Raw genomic sequence first — 12,342 nt, forward strand, 5'->3', positions numbered from 1 at the left:
CATCCTAAACAAAGAAATAAAAATAAAAATAAATAAATCAACATTAAGACACTGTTTTCTAAATTCTTATATGGACACCCAGACAAGCCTGACCTGTGTTAGCCCCTCTGATCTGACCATTCACACTCATTGATGTTTTCCTTTACTTTATTAGTGCTTGAGGCTGAGTGCCTTATCTGGGAGCAATAAATCTTCTTAACTAATCTGAACCAAGACCTTTAGCTTCTGTCTGTACTATAAATATCTCTGGGGCTCCTGTTAATCTCTACATAGGTGTGTTTCTGGAGCAAACCTTTAAGTATGAACCAATTGCCAATGAGTTATTAAGACCATAGATTTGGCTAAACTCAGGCTCAGTGGTGACACTGGTAGTCCAAAATTAAGTCAGTTCGCACATATGGTGCGGTGAAGTAGAAATAGGTGTTGAGATTAGTTTCGTTTGTCTGGTAGCATTTAGGATTGTAACCAACAGTGAATGTGCTCTGTGTAATTCTTCATCTCTGTTGATTAAAAGTGTTCAGACAGCTGATACCTCTGTAATCGGTGTGTTGTTTCCCTGTGGATAAAAACAAAACATAATAAAATTTGTATGTGAGGGCATTTGACCAACTTTTAAGAGCGTGCACAAGGTTCAAGTCTCAAACTACAATATCAGTCAATATATCCAGCCTAAAATGTTTGCTTAAGCATCAGAATAAGAAAGAGGACTCTACAAGAGAGCCTGGGTTTACAGTTTTAGTTATGTAACATGATGGAAAAATGTTTTTTCTAACCTGTCTAGTTTCAAATTACACCATTAAAGCAAGAGGGCATCTCAGGGCTGTTTTAACTGCACATAGTTCGCAACTGGTAGCACTTACTCACTGTTCTTTTCTGTGTCATCTAAATAATTATCCTCTGTAAAAACATTTCTACTTTATTTACATTACTGTTATCCTTTGTGATGTTCAGTGGTATCACTTTATAATCAATCACTCTATAATCTCTGTGATCTCACTACAGCACAAACAATAACAATTCCAGCAGGGTTTCTGGGTGAGTCGAGATAAACCCACAATCTATACTGCCACAGTTTATCAATGATATATCAGCAGATTCACATTTGCGGTTGGGCCGATGATAGTATCTACAGGCCACACACACACACACACACACACACACACACACACACACACACAGGTCTCCTCTATGTTAGCTCTATTTCTTAATTTGTTAACAAGTCCTCTCTGAATCCTATTAGTGATTAACCTAGCAAGGCTTTCAATTCTGTCAAAGCAGCTTGCTAAAAATAAGCTTTCACATAAGGAGTTGTCCTAAGGACTGGCCTGGTCATTATACTTTCTGTATAAGTGGGTATGCCTTGGCACTTTAAAGGAGCCAGATACTGTATTTCTTAAATTTACATTCTTTAAATTTGCTTTATTTGTGTTAAATATTGTCACAGAGGATTTCAACAGGATATTATGTAACTTAAACATTGCAATTTACACTGCAAATGTATATTTATTGAATTTGTACACAGAAGCTGACCTAAAGATGGCAATCGTTAGGTTTTGAGGGACTGTCATATCACTGATCAACTCTCCCTGTAAACTTGATTTAAGAAGACCGTGGCATTCAGCAAACCTCTAAACTAAATTGTTTTTTAAGTCTGCATCCCCCTGGTGAGCTGAGTCATGTGAAAGCTGCAGAGAGCCTGTGAACTGATACACCAACACTGACTCTTTGCCTTAAATTCAGAGGGAACAGGTTAGAACAGGTTAACAGATTTATAGTTTATTCTGTGCTGAGTGAGACAGAAAGAGTCCGCTAATCTAATCAAATTCACAGCCAGTGGATGAAGATTTCCCTATCCAATTATACTCAGTTACTTGTGGAACACCAACCACAGTCCTTATATGTGAATTAGCATGGTGTTATTTTGGCAAAATAGTGGCTTCAATGATTCATTGTGGCAGTGAACAGATTTCTCAACCAACTGTTTTTTTAAGGAACAAATAGAGAGCAAAGACGTTACTGGTGATACTGTTAACTTCTATTAGCCATTTAATCACAGGAGGATATGTCCCCATTTTGAGTCTTGGTTTCTTCAGCCTCAAGGGAGTTTTTTCTTGGCACCGTTGCCATTGGCTTGCTCACCTGGGATTTTTTAATTTGCAGGATATTGATATTTTGCTCTGATCACTGGAAATGTAAAGGTGCTTTGCGACAAATTCAGATGTATGGTGTTCATAAAGTGCTATACATTTCAATTAACCTATTAAGTGGACATTTTGTCTCCTCTCCTTCTACACACACACACACACACACACACACACATATATCAACGTATCTGTCTAAAGATGTGTTTTAAACATAACACATTATAGATATTTATTTTTTATCCTTTCATGCATTTGATGGACAACCGACCTCTCATCGTTGAACATTTTTGTTGTACAATGCATATAATTTTATACAGCTGACACCAAGCTGATTTTATATGTTTGTTTATTTATTTATTAAAATGTATTTATTTCAGTGATTCTAAGTTTGGAGATTTGTATTTTTATACTTTTTCTTCTATATTTTTTTTAATAATCATTATAGCTGTGTTGTGCTGTGTGTCACCTAATTAAAGCATCCTACCCATCACTTTCTCCCACTGCATCCACCTGTACTCCTCCCCCTCCTCTAGCTGTATTTGTTCAAGTCTGTGAGTGCTAATCTCCACTAGTTGTGTATTATTGATCCAGTGAGAGGAGCGCAGTGGTGTTTGAAGAGATTTTCAGCACTGTGGACAGCTCCCAAGTGCGAGCATGGGCCAAGCCCAGCCAACCGAGCAGAGTGAGGAGGTAGATGTGGCTGCTCTTCAGGAGCTGTACAAAAAGTTTGTGACAGAGTGTCCCAGCGGACTCTTGTTTTTGCATGAATTTAAGCGATTTTTTGGAGTGGACTCCACAGGGGATGCGTCGGAGTACGCCGAGAACATGTTCCGTGCCTTTGACAGGAATGGGGTGAGAAAAGACAACAGCTTTTGGGATTTGCTAGATTGTAGATGTGTTGATGTTATGTGTTCAAAATATTACAGACATAGCCTGAGGATGTCAAGAAAAGTAAAAGTAAAGTAAGCTGCCTAAAGATGAGACCTGGCTTTGCTTTGCATCTAAACTGAAAAAGATGAATGCAATAAGTTGCTTACAATGAGCCTTTGCGTAGAAATATATAACACAATAAGGTGTATATTGTAGTGCGTGATACCACTGCCTATGATATTTAAGACTAGGATTCAATTTCAGCTCATGCAGAAACACCAACTACACTAATACAAGTCCTTAGACAAAACTCCTAACACTTCTATCTGTAACAACTATAAGTCGGTCTGGATAAAGTCATCTGCCAAATGCTACATACACTTCTTCATGATCATTTGTTTTGCACTTGCTGAAGATGGCTTTTGTTTATCTTTCAGGATAATACAATTGATTTCTTGGAGTTTGTGGCAGCTTTAAACTTGGTGTTCAGGGGAGATTTGGAGCACAAGCTGAGATGGTCATTCAAAGTGTATGACAAGGACGGCAATGGTTTTGTGGACAGAACTGAACTCAGAGCTATTATTGATGTGAGTTTTATATAAATACATACTAAAAAATCCCATTTTAAACTAAGAGTATCATTATTGACTAATGGCTTGTATATTACTGTGTCTTATTTTGTCATTATTGAATGACATTTATATACACATTATACCTCTACTGATTCCTCCAGAGCATTTACCGTGTAAGGAATTTGGACAGGAAACGGCCAGATGCATCCTTAGATGAAATTTGTGAGAGAATCTTCAACGTGGTGGATGCAAATGGAGATGGTGAGTGTTAAAAACTAAACAAAACACATGCACCGGTGAGCTAGAGGTTGAGTTAAGATTTGTGGCAAGACTTCCATAAAAATGAATATGTGGAACAGAATCTAATTTTGAAGTTAAAAACCATTGGTAGAATACTTTCTCCACCCACTCACATTAGCTATGTTTGCCACAGGCTCATCAGCTGGCCCGATTCTCTCTTGGGATAATCTCTATTAGGTATTACTCTAAGTATAGTCATCCACTTACAACTTCAGAATTAGTGCACTGGGCCAGTCCAAAGTTAAGGATCAGATTTGATGTTTGTTAATGTTAAATGATCCAACGAAATATGAATATTTGGAAACTAAGCTACAAAAGCAGATTATTTAGAAGATTAGTTCTGACAATTTTTAGACGCAAAGCACCTCATGGATGAAGCTCATAACTCCCTCTAATTTAGAAGGCTAAAGATTCTCCACAAGAGGAAGCAGTTAATATTCAAGGTGCTTTTGAGTCTCATACAGTTTCTGTAAACATCACACTCTATTTTGAGACAAAAGACCTAGACAGGCCTCTGGAAAATAAACACAGGGAAAATGTATAGTTTATGAGCCTTTTACTGATGTTACAGTTTAACAGAAAGATAACAGTTGCAGTAGAACACTTGAGAGCTCCCTCAAATACTGCAGGTGAATCAGCCTGTTACTAAAAGAGCTGCCAAGTAAACTCAGAGTGTTCTGCATGAGGTGAGACATGTTCTCCGTCATCTTTTTCTTATTTCCCACACCCTCTATTGGGTCAAGGGGACATCCCAGGACAGAGCTGACCTTCCTAACCAGCTTGTAAAATTTCTTTCTGTCAGCAGCTGAGAAGCTACTGCCCCAGCAAACCACTCCATAAAGGATAGAGTCAAAAAAGTCCTCAGAAAACCTCAAGAACATAAAGTCTGCCCTGACAATGTCTTTGAAGTGAAGATGTATTGTCAGTCTTTCTTGTTGCTAACTGATTGTTTGTTTCCCCAGGTCACATAACACTGGAAGAGTTTATAGAAGGGGCCAAGAAAGACCCCTGGATTCTCAACATGTTACGTTTAGACATGAACCCTTACAGCTGGGTGCTAGACCAAAGGAGGAGGAAAAGTGCTCATTTCTAAACTTTTGAAGATATATATTGAAGATTATATATATATATATAAAATGCCAATATTAATGCTGCAGAAATGTCTTCATCTTCACCTCAACCAAGGAATGTGCCTGATGTTACCACATTGTTTCAATGAATGGCCTTCTGCAGTAAACAAACTCAAAGCACAACTTCTATTTTTGTATGTACACAGGAAGAAAGACTAAAAAGGTAACAGAAATGATGAGTATTGAATACTGTAGCATTTTAAATGAAGAGAACTAATGTTTTTGTACACAGTATGTCCAAATATATCTAGACATTGGAACTAGCAGTGGAACTGCTTTCTCTGGAGTGATGGAGCTTTGTCTAATTTTGAGACATGGTAGAGATTTAAATGTAGTTAGTCAACATCAGACAGATCTCAGTAACGCTCCCATGACTATGTGCAGAGGAATGTTTCAATATAGAGTGCAAAGTATATGCAATGTATATACAGATAATATACAGTGTTACTGCAGCAATTTACCCTAAATATCCTTGAATGTGTATGACTTAAGTTGATATCCACAAATCTTTGGACGTTTTGGGATGGTTTTTCAGACACAGATTAAGCCTAGCCCTGGACTACACAACATTTTATACTGTGCTTTTCCATGGGATTTAGATTTAATCCTTGTCTGGGAAACCACCTACTGTTTAAACCAATATACAATATATACTTACATCAATAAATACCATGTATTTATGCACACGGATTTGAATGAGCAATTTAAGTGTTATTTTAAGCAGCAGGAATGCCTCATTGTGGAAGGAAAGAGGGTTTGGTCCCTTTAATCTGTAGCTGTGAAGAAACAGAACAACAGAACTTTTTTATGTATTACTAACACTGAATATATGAATAATAAAAAATGTTTCCCTTTGTCAGCTGTCTCATTTGTAGCAGTTCATTTTACTCCTAATGAGACATGACCTGTTAAATATGGCTTTTACTTCAAGCTTTACGAAGGTGCTTTGGTTCAGATACAATTAATACTACCCCACTGTCCCGATTCTTGCCCTAAGTCATGAGGCCTTCATTGAAATGTGAAATTTGATGGCATTTGATGACATTGTTAAAAGGGGGACATACGTTTAAGTGTTTGATGTGTTAATCTGCCCCCTGTAGGCCCCAGCCTCTCCCAGTTATCACCGTTCCCTGGGGTTTTAATGAAAGGCTTGTGACATGATTTGGTCAAAATAGGACAATGATCAAACAACACAGCACCAGTCTCCTCCTGTCTAAAATCTCCTGTTCAAAACGACAAGCTTCAGGGTCTGTTCCTTTAATGACACTGAGCCAAAGTTCAGTTGAATTCTAGGAACCTAGGAGTATGGAGAAGGAGCAAATGCTCTGGTTTTAGCCATTTTTGCTTGGTTGTCTTTCTTCTCTTAGTTGTTTTTTCACCATATTTAATCAACCCCATGGTGGCGTAGTTAAGCCAAGTCTGGCCCCATGTCAGTTATCCCACTTTTGGTTCTTAAAAAAGCAATAGACGTGGCAATACACAATGCTTGCCTTTATGAGCACATGGTCACGCGCACATTTTCTTTCAAAAAACTGCTAGTGCTTGCTCTTGTTAGTCCTAGCCTCCATGGTGTCCTTTTTCTGCTGTTTGCGAGCCTTAGATGGATTCCTAACATTAACACACTTCACATCTCTTTATTTAATCTGAGTTTGTTCTCTGATATGTTGAGAGTACAATGCACTGATATTTCTGTAGTTTGATTCTGGTTTTCTGTTGAACATTGGGAAGCATTTTCCTACTTGAACATCAAAGCCTAGCATCTGAAGTTTTGGTCTTTTTTTCTCTCTGATGTGGGGTGGAAGAGGGGAAACTTTTCAAACTGAGTGTATCAGCCACTAGAGGGAGCTATGTCATCATTTTAAGACCTGTAATAGTGTTGAAAGGTATTGCTACCTCGTACGAGTTGTGGACTGTAATAGATTTTCATTGTGCATCACAAATGGGGAAACTGGCCATGGACTAGTGAGTACTTATAGGACCCCAAAGACCATCTAAAACTGTTATTTGTACTGTGGTGGTGATGGTGGTGTTGTTTCTTTGGCAACTTAGCTGTGTCCCCTGGGTCTGTTTAAGAAGAGCTGTCAAAAGCCTTTTAAAATTCAACTTTAGTTCCAATAAGAGAACTTGTATGGTGGATAAAAATGTTGGATAGTTGTGTTTTGCACATATGAACACAAACATTTCCTTGGGTGTTACATGCATGTCTTGAAATTATTTATGTATAATATTAGTGGGATTTAACGTAGAAATCAGTGCTCTCTCTGTGGAATATACTGTATATTTTTAGATTGTTGCTGTCCAAAGAAAAACGTATAATCGCACTAAATTCTAAACAAAAAGCATTTTTCAATGTGGATGAGTCAGTACCCCACATTTTACTGGGAAAGGCATCCAACTCAGCTCAGTGGAAAGAGGTAGGGCCATGGATGCTCAGAGTCACCCAGAGTCCCCAATGGGAACCTGTGACTACACTGAGGGTTGAATACTGTACCCATTACAAGGCATGGAGGAAACCTCTGCGTTGTACTATGCTCGTTCACAGAGCAGTCCAGCTGGTATCGGAACACCAATGGGACTTTCAGACACCTCAGCTGGAACACCTTTTGAGGAGGAGCTAGCTGGGGTCCCTGAACACTGTGGGCTAAAACTAAGGATGGTGTGGTGTTTAATTAAAGGGTGTGCACCCATAACAATCACTCCAAAGAGCTCTTATAGGCCTAAACAACATCAATACCCTCTGAAACCCGAAGCCATAAAGGGTATAAATCCAGTTTTTCAATCAGTTAGAACACCTATATTCCCTGTAAAAAAGCCTGGCCAGGATGAGTGGAGGTTTGTTCAGGATTTACAGGCAGTAAATGCAGCAGTGCAGACTAGCGCCCCAGAAGTACCAAACCCTACACTATTTTGGCCCAAATTCCACCCAATACAACTCATTATTCAGTGGTCGACCTAGCCATTTGTTTTTCTTTTCTTTAGCATACCAGTGCAACCAGAAAGCCAATTTTGGTTTGCGTTTTCATTTGAAGGTAAAACGTACACATTTCACATGACTTTGCCAGGGTTACTGTGCATCTCCGACCATCTATAATGCTGCCCTAAGTCACAGCCTTGAGTCACTAACCATGCCCGAGAGCGAGGCCTTATTAGGTAAACATATAAAACATGTCAGACTGATTGCCTCTTTGCTCGATGCAATGCTTCTACCAAAACATTTAGCCATCTGTAAATGTGGAAACACACACCCACTAACAAACCCTGTTTACCATAAACTTATATGAAAGGCCTCATAAAGATTGCTCATGGGCGTAGCAAAGGGGAAATAGTGGACAGTATACAGCAGTACTGGTATAGGAAAAGACTCTCAATAATCACTCAAAATGTTTGTACCTCCTGCCTGGTATGTGCACAAAATACCAGCAAAGGAGGAGCCACTAAAACACCCCCACTTCCTGGACACCCTCCAGCAACAGAACCATTTCAATATTGGCAGGTAGATTTTTTAGAAATAACGTCAGCAGAGGGAAAAAGGTTTTTACTGGTGTGTGTGTGTGTGTGTGTGTGTGTGTGTGTGTGTGTGTGTGTGTGTGTGTGTTTTCTAAATGAGAGAGGCATTTGCAAGGAGCAAACAGGATGCACAAACGGTAATCAAATCTTTTACAGAAATTATTCCCCAATACAGTAATAGGGGAATAGAGAAACCTGCTAGCAGAAATCACTTGGGCAGAACATAACTTTCTTCAGTATTGCATAACACTACACAAGTCTCTTTCTCTTTTGTCTAAGCAGGTTAAAGGTTAAAACCGAACTACCCAGTCCAACCGAGACCCCACTCCACAGCTTCAAATCTGGTGACCAAGTCCTAGTAAAGGAACTACAGAGAAACAAGTGGAACCAACCCAGGAGGAAGGGACCTTTTCAGTTGCTCTTCGTCACCCACACCGCACTCAAAGTAGAAGGATGAGCAACTTGGGTCCACCTCACCCATTACAAGAAGGTTACATGAGAAGACAGCATGTCCACTGAGGCAGGGGCCTGAGACAGTGATAGTTTAAAACTTTTATTATCAATTTGCTTTATTAGCACACGGGGCAACTGTGAGAGAGGACCAGCTCAAGGTCTGAGACCTTGTCGACTGGAAGCAGTTCAATGGGGACCCCAGATGCAGCGAACCCACCCCTTCCTGACCCGAAGCAGCCGTATCGAGAGACCATCTGACAGCTTCACCCAAGCATTCCCCCTTCAAATCCATTAAATTATACAAAAAGTAAACAAAAAGAAGAAGAGACAGTCACTGAGTACAAACACAGGTCCATCGAGACCACAGCGGAATAGATGAACCTGCTCAACGAGCTGATGGACCCAACAATTTGACAGCCTGGGAATCCAACCTCACAAACTTTTTTCCTTTTAGGAATGAAGCCATGTGTTGAAGAAACAGTGAAAATGCATTGTGTGGGGCATGAGATACAAACTTTGTCAACCATAGAAGATCACGCCCGACACCATGAGGCGATACAACGAAAAGCAGTGGGGAAACAGAAAGTGAAACAAGAGGATGCCTTACATGTCGCCATGTTAACCATGGTACAGCAAGTGATAAAACATGGAAGAAATGGAACTTAGAAAGTTGTTACTGCAGAAAAATATTCCATACCTGTACAGTGTAATATAGCAGACAAACAGGTCTCTCATTCCTTTCTAATGTCTGATGTATGCCCTATAAATTTACCTGTGTGAGATTTAATGTGCAAATTGGGATGTGTATTGACTAGCACCCCAGAAGGTGTTTGAATGGAGATGAGTGATCTTCAATTAGTACAATACAATGCCCACACCCCCTCGTATGCTTATCAATGGCAGCTGATAAAGGGAACCTCAGACCCAGCTGGACACCTGCTTCGGCAAGTCCAGGCTGTGACCGACTTTCCAGATTGTGTGTTCTGTCCAGCTTCAATGTACTTTATATGCGCATGAAGGGCCTAACCAGGATAATGGACTTTGCAACTTTAAAAAGCCTAGTTTCTCTCATGTAAAGTGAAGGGTTATTGTGAAGCCAGTTGTCACCCGGTCCACTCGCAGAGGGCTGTTTGTGATCGATGATAAGAGCATCCTGAGACAGATCACCATTAATGACCTGCTGCTGGGCCGCTCAGTAGACGAGACCCTCAGGCTTGTCCAGGCCTCCCAGCACACTGACAAACATGGGGAAGGTGAGTTCAGCATGCTGCTTTTTAACGATGTTAAAATGATCACTGAGCCATTAACACAAGATGAATAAGGGGTTTCCACATTTTAGTCGTAAATACACAGACGAGGCATAACATTAAAATGACCCTCATGTACCTACAATTGTTGTCCATTTTATCAGCTCCACTGAATTTACAGGCACACTTTGTAGGACTACAGTTAAAAACTAGACCATCTGTTGTTCTGCATACAGAGGTAGTCAAGTGAAGTGAACAGAATTATTTATACGCTTCTATCCACATGATATGACAACTAAACCCCACAGTGCAGCTACCAACTGCTATTCATATGGCTTTAGTGTGTTGTGTGAGTCCATAAGCAATAAATGGGTTCTTGCACAACCAATTCAGCGTTCAAATACTAATAACAATCTGGTCCTGATGAGTACTGAATTTGTATTCCTGAAATCTATACAATAGTATGATTTCAACAATACACTGCATTCCTCAAACACACTGCAGTGTTGTTTCTGTCTCGTACGTGCAGCAAAATATTCTGACTTTATTCAGACTTTTTCTCAGATTTGTTTTGACTTTAATCCCAGAATTATTCTATTTTTCCCCTGACTTTTTCTGTTTTTTTCTGATTTTAATCTCAGAATAATTTAGACGTCTTCTTATAATTGTGTTTGTTTTTCAGTGCTATGGCCCTAAAACTCAGTTGTACTAACCATATGTACTCACAAGCATATTCTTTTATGAATCGTTCAGTTCTAGACAAATTCATTTTAAATTAGGAGATTCAAACGGTGAGTAACATGATTTTCTCACATTTTCAGTGTACCCCAGTGTATTTCAGATGACACACTGATGAACCTTTGGCAAATGGTGCATTATATATATATATATATGTATATATATATAGTAATATAATAATAAAATATAATTAACTTTTTTATTCTGCTCAGCACTAACTGTTAGTCTGAGATTATATTATTTTAGATGTAGTGTTCTCATACAGAGAATATTTTGAGTAATCCTGTGTTTTGTTAATAATTTATTTATCATTTATTATTAATGGTTTATTCGTTGTATTTAAGGCTTTGTACTAGCCAATCCCAGTGCAGAATGCGGGCTGTGTCAGAATGCGGGTGTGAAATGAAGAGAAGGGCTGATGACACATGGGTCTCTGGGTCCACCGCGAATGAGTGAGATGCTGCTGCTGCGCTGAGCAGAGCGTGAAAACACTGCGGCTTCAGAGGAAGATCTCTCAGCCAATCACATCACTTACAATGGAACAGTATTTGTCATCACTGAGACTGAGTCTCAAATGTTCCCTACACAGGCTAGTGGACTACAGAGGGCAGAAAACGAGAGCATCCAAACACAAACAGAACACTGTTCAAAAGGGAGCCATAGGAGCCCTTTAGGATTCAGTCTAGAACATTCTTCTGGTGAAAAAGCCTCAGATTTGATAGAATTAACATGCCCTACCTCTACAAACCTAACCTTAACGAATCCTACATACGATGTGCTACGGTTTTTAACGCTAACGCAGTCTTACAGGCCTCGGTCTGAAACAGTGTAAAGGGGTTGGCAGAAACCTGAAGCCCCGGTGGCCTGTGTCTAACTCAGTGAAGGAGTTGTTCCCAAGCGCCTGGTGCTGAAGAATGATGGCGATTGTATATAAAGAAGTGGAGCCCCCTGCTGTGTGGACGGTGATGGACAACATCATCTGCTGAGTGAAACAGGATGTTACTCCAAATCAAACTACATTTGTATATCTCAAATTAAATATGTGCAAATTCTCCACAAGGACTGTACATTTTAATGCACAGTTACTGTGTACTTGCTGAGGTTTATGGAGGACATAAGGAAAAAAACTGACCGTTTATTTATTTATTTGCTTATTTATTTATTTATTGTTACGTTCATAAAAACATAAATGAAAATTCTAACACTGAAAATTTCAGACATGGGGCACGCCTCCTGGTTGGGGTTCGAAGGAATTTTAGGGGTGTGCGCGTTTGAGGAATTACGCAAAAATATTTAGGCTATGACATTCGTTAAACTGTTGCTTATTTTCATCTAATTTATCAAGGATTTTTTACAGTTTGTTTCATTTAATTGGCCGTAC

The 12,342-nt window shown here is 39.4% G+C and overlaps 1 protein-coding gene across 1 annotated transcript; it reads left to right on the forward strand.

The window, feature by feature from the left end:
* The first annotated feature begins 2,798 nt into the window (after positions 1-2,798).
* On the forward strand, positions 2,799-4,979 carry LOC136709698 (guanylyl cyclase-activating protein 2-like). The gene is made up of 4 exons (XM_066685124.1): positions 2,799-2,996; positions 3,452-3,601; positions 3,748-3,847; positions 4,849-4,979. Exons 1-4 carry the CDS (start codon positions 2,799-2,801, stop codon positions 4,977-4,979), a joined length of 579 nt encoding a protein of 192 aa, XP_066541221.1.
* Positions 4,980-12,342: the final 7,363 nt, after the last annotated feature.

Source organism: Hoplias malabaricus, chromosome 11 (assembly GCF_029633855.1).
Source record: "Hoplias malabaricus isolate fHopMal1 chromosome 11, fHopMal1.hap1, whole genome shotgun sequence".
NCBI classification, from domain to species: Eukaryota; Metazoa; Chordata; class Actinopteri; order Characiformes; family Erythrinidae; genus Hoplias; species Hoplias malabaricus.

Coding starts and splice junctions, on each gene's coding strand:
- LOC136709698 (XM_066685124.1), top strand. CDS start 2,799: ATGGGCCAAGCCCAGCCAACCGAGCAGAGTGAGGAGGTAGATGTGGCT. Junction 2,997..3,451: donor GTGCCTTTGACAGGAATGGG/GTGAGAAAAGAC, acceptor TTTATCTTTCAG/GATAATACAATTGATTTCTT. Junction 3,848..4,848: donor GGTGGATGCAAATGGAGATG/GTGAGTGTTAAA, acceptor TTGTTTCCCCAG/GTCACATAACACTGGAAGAG.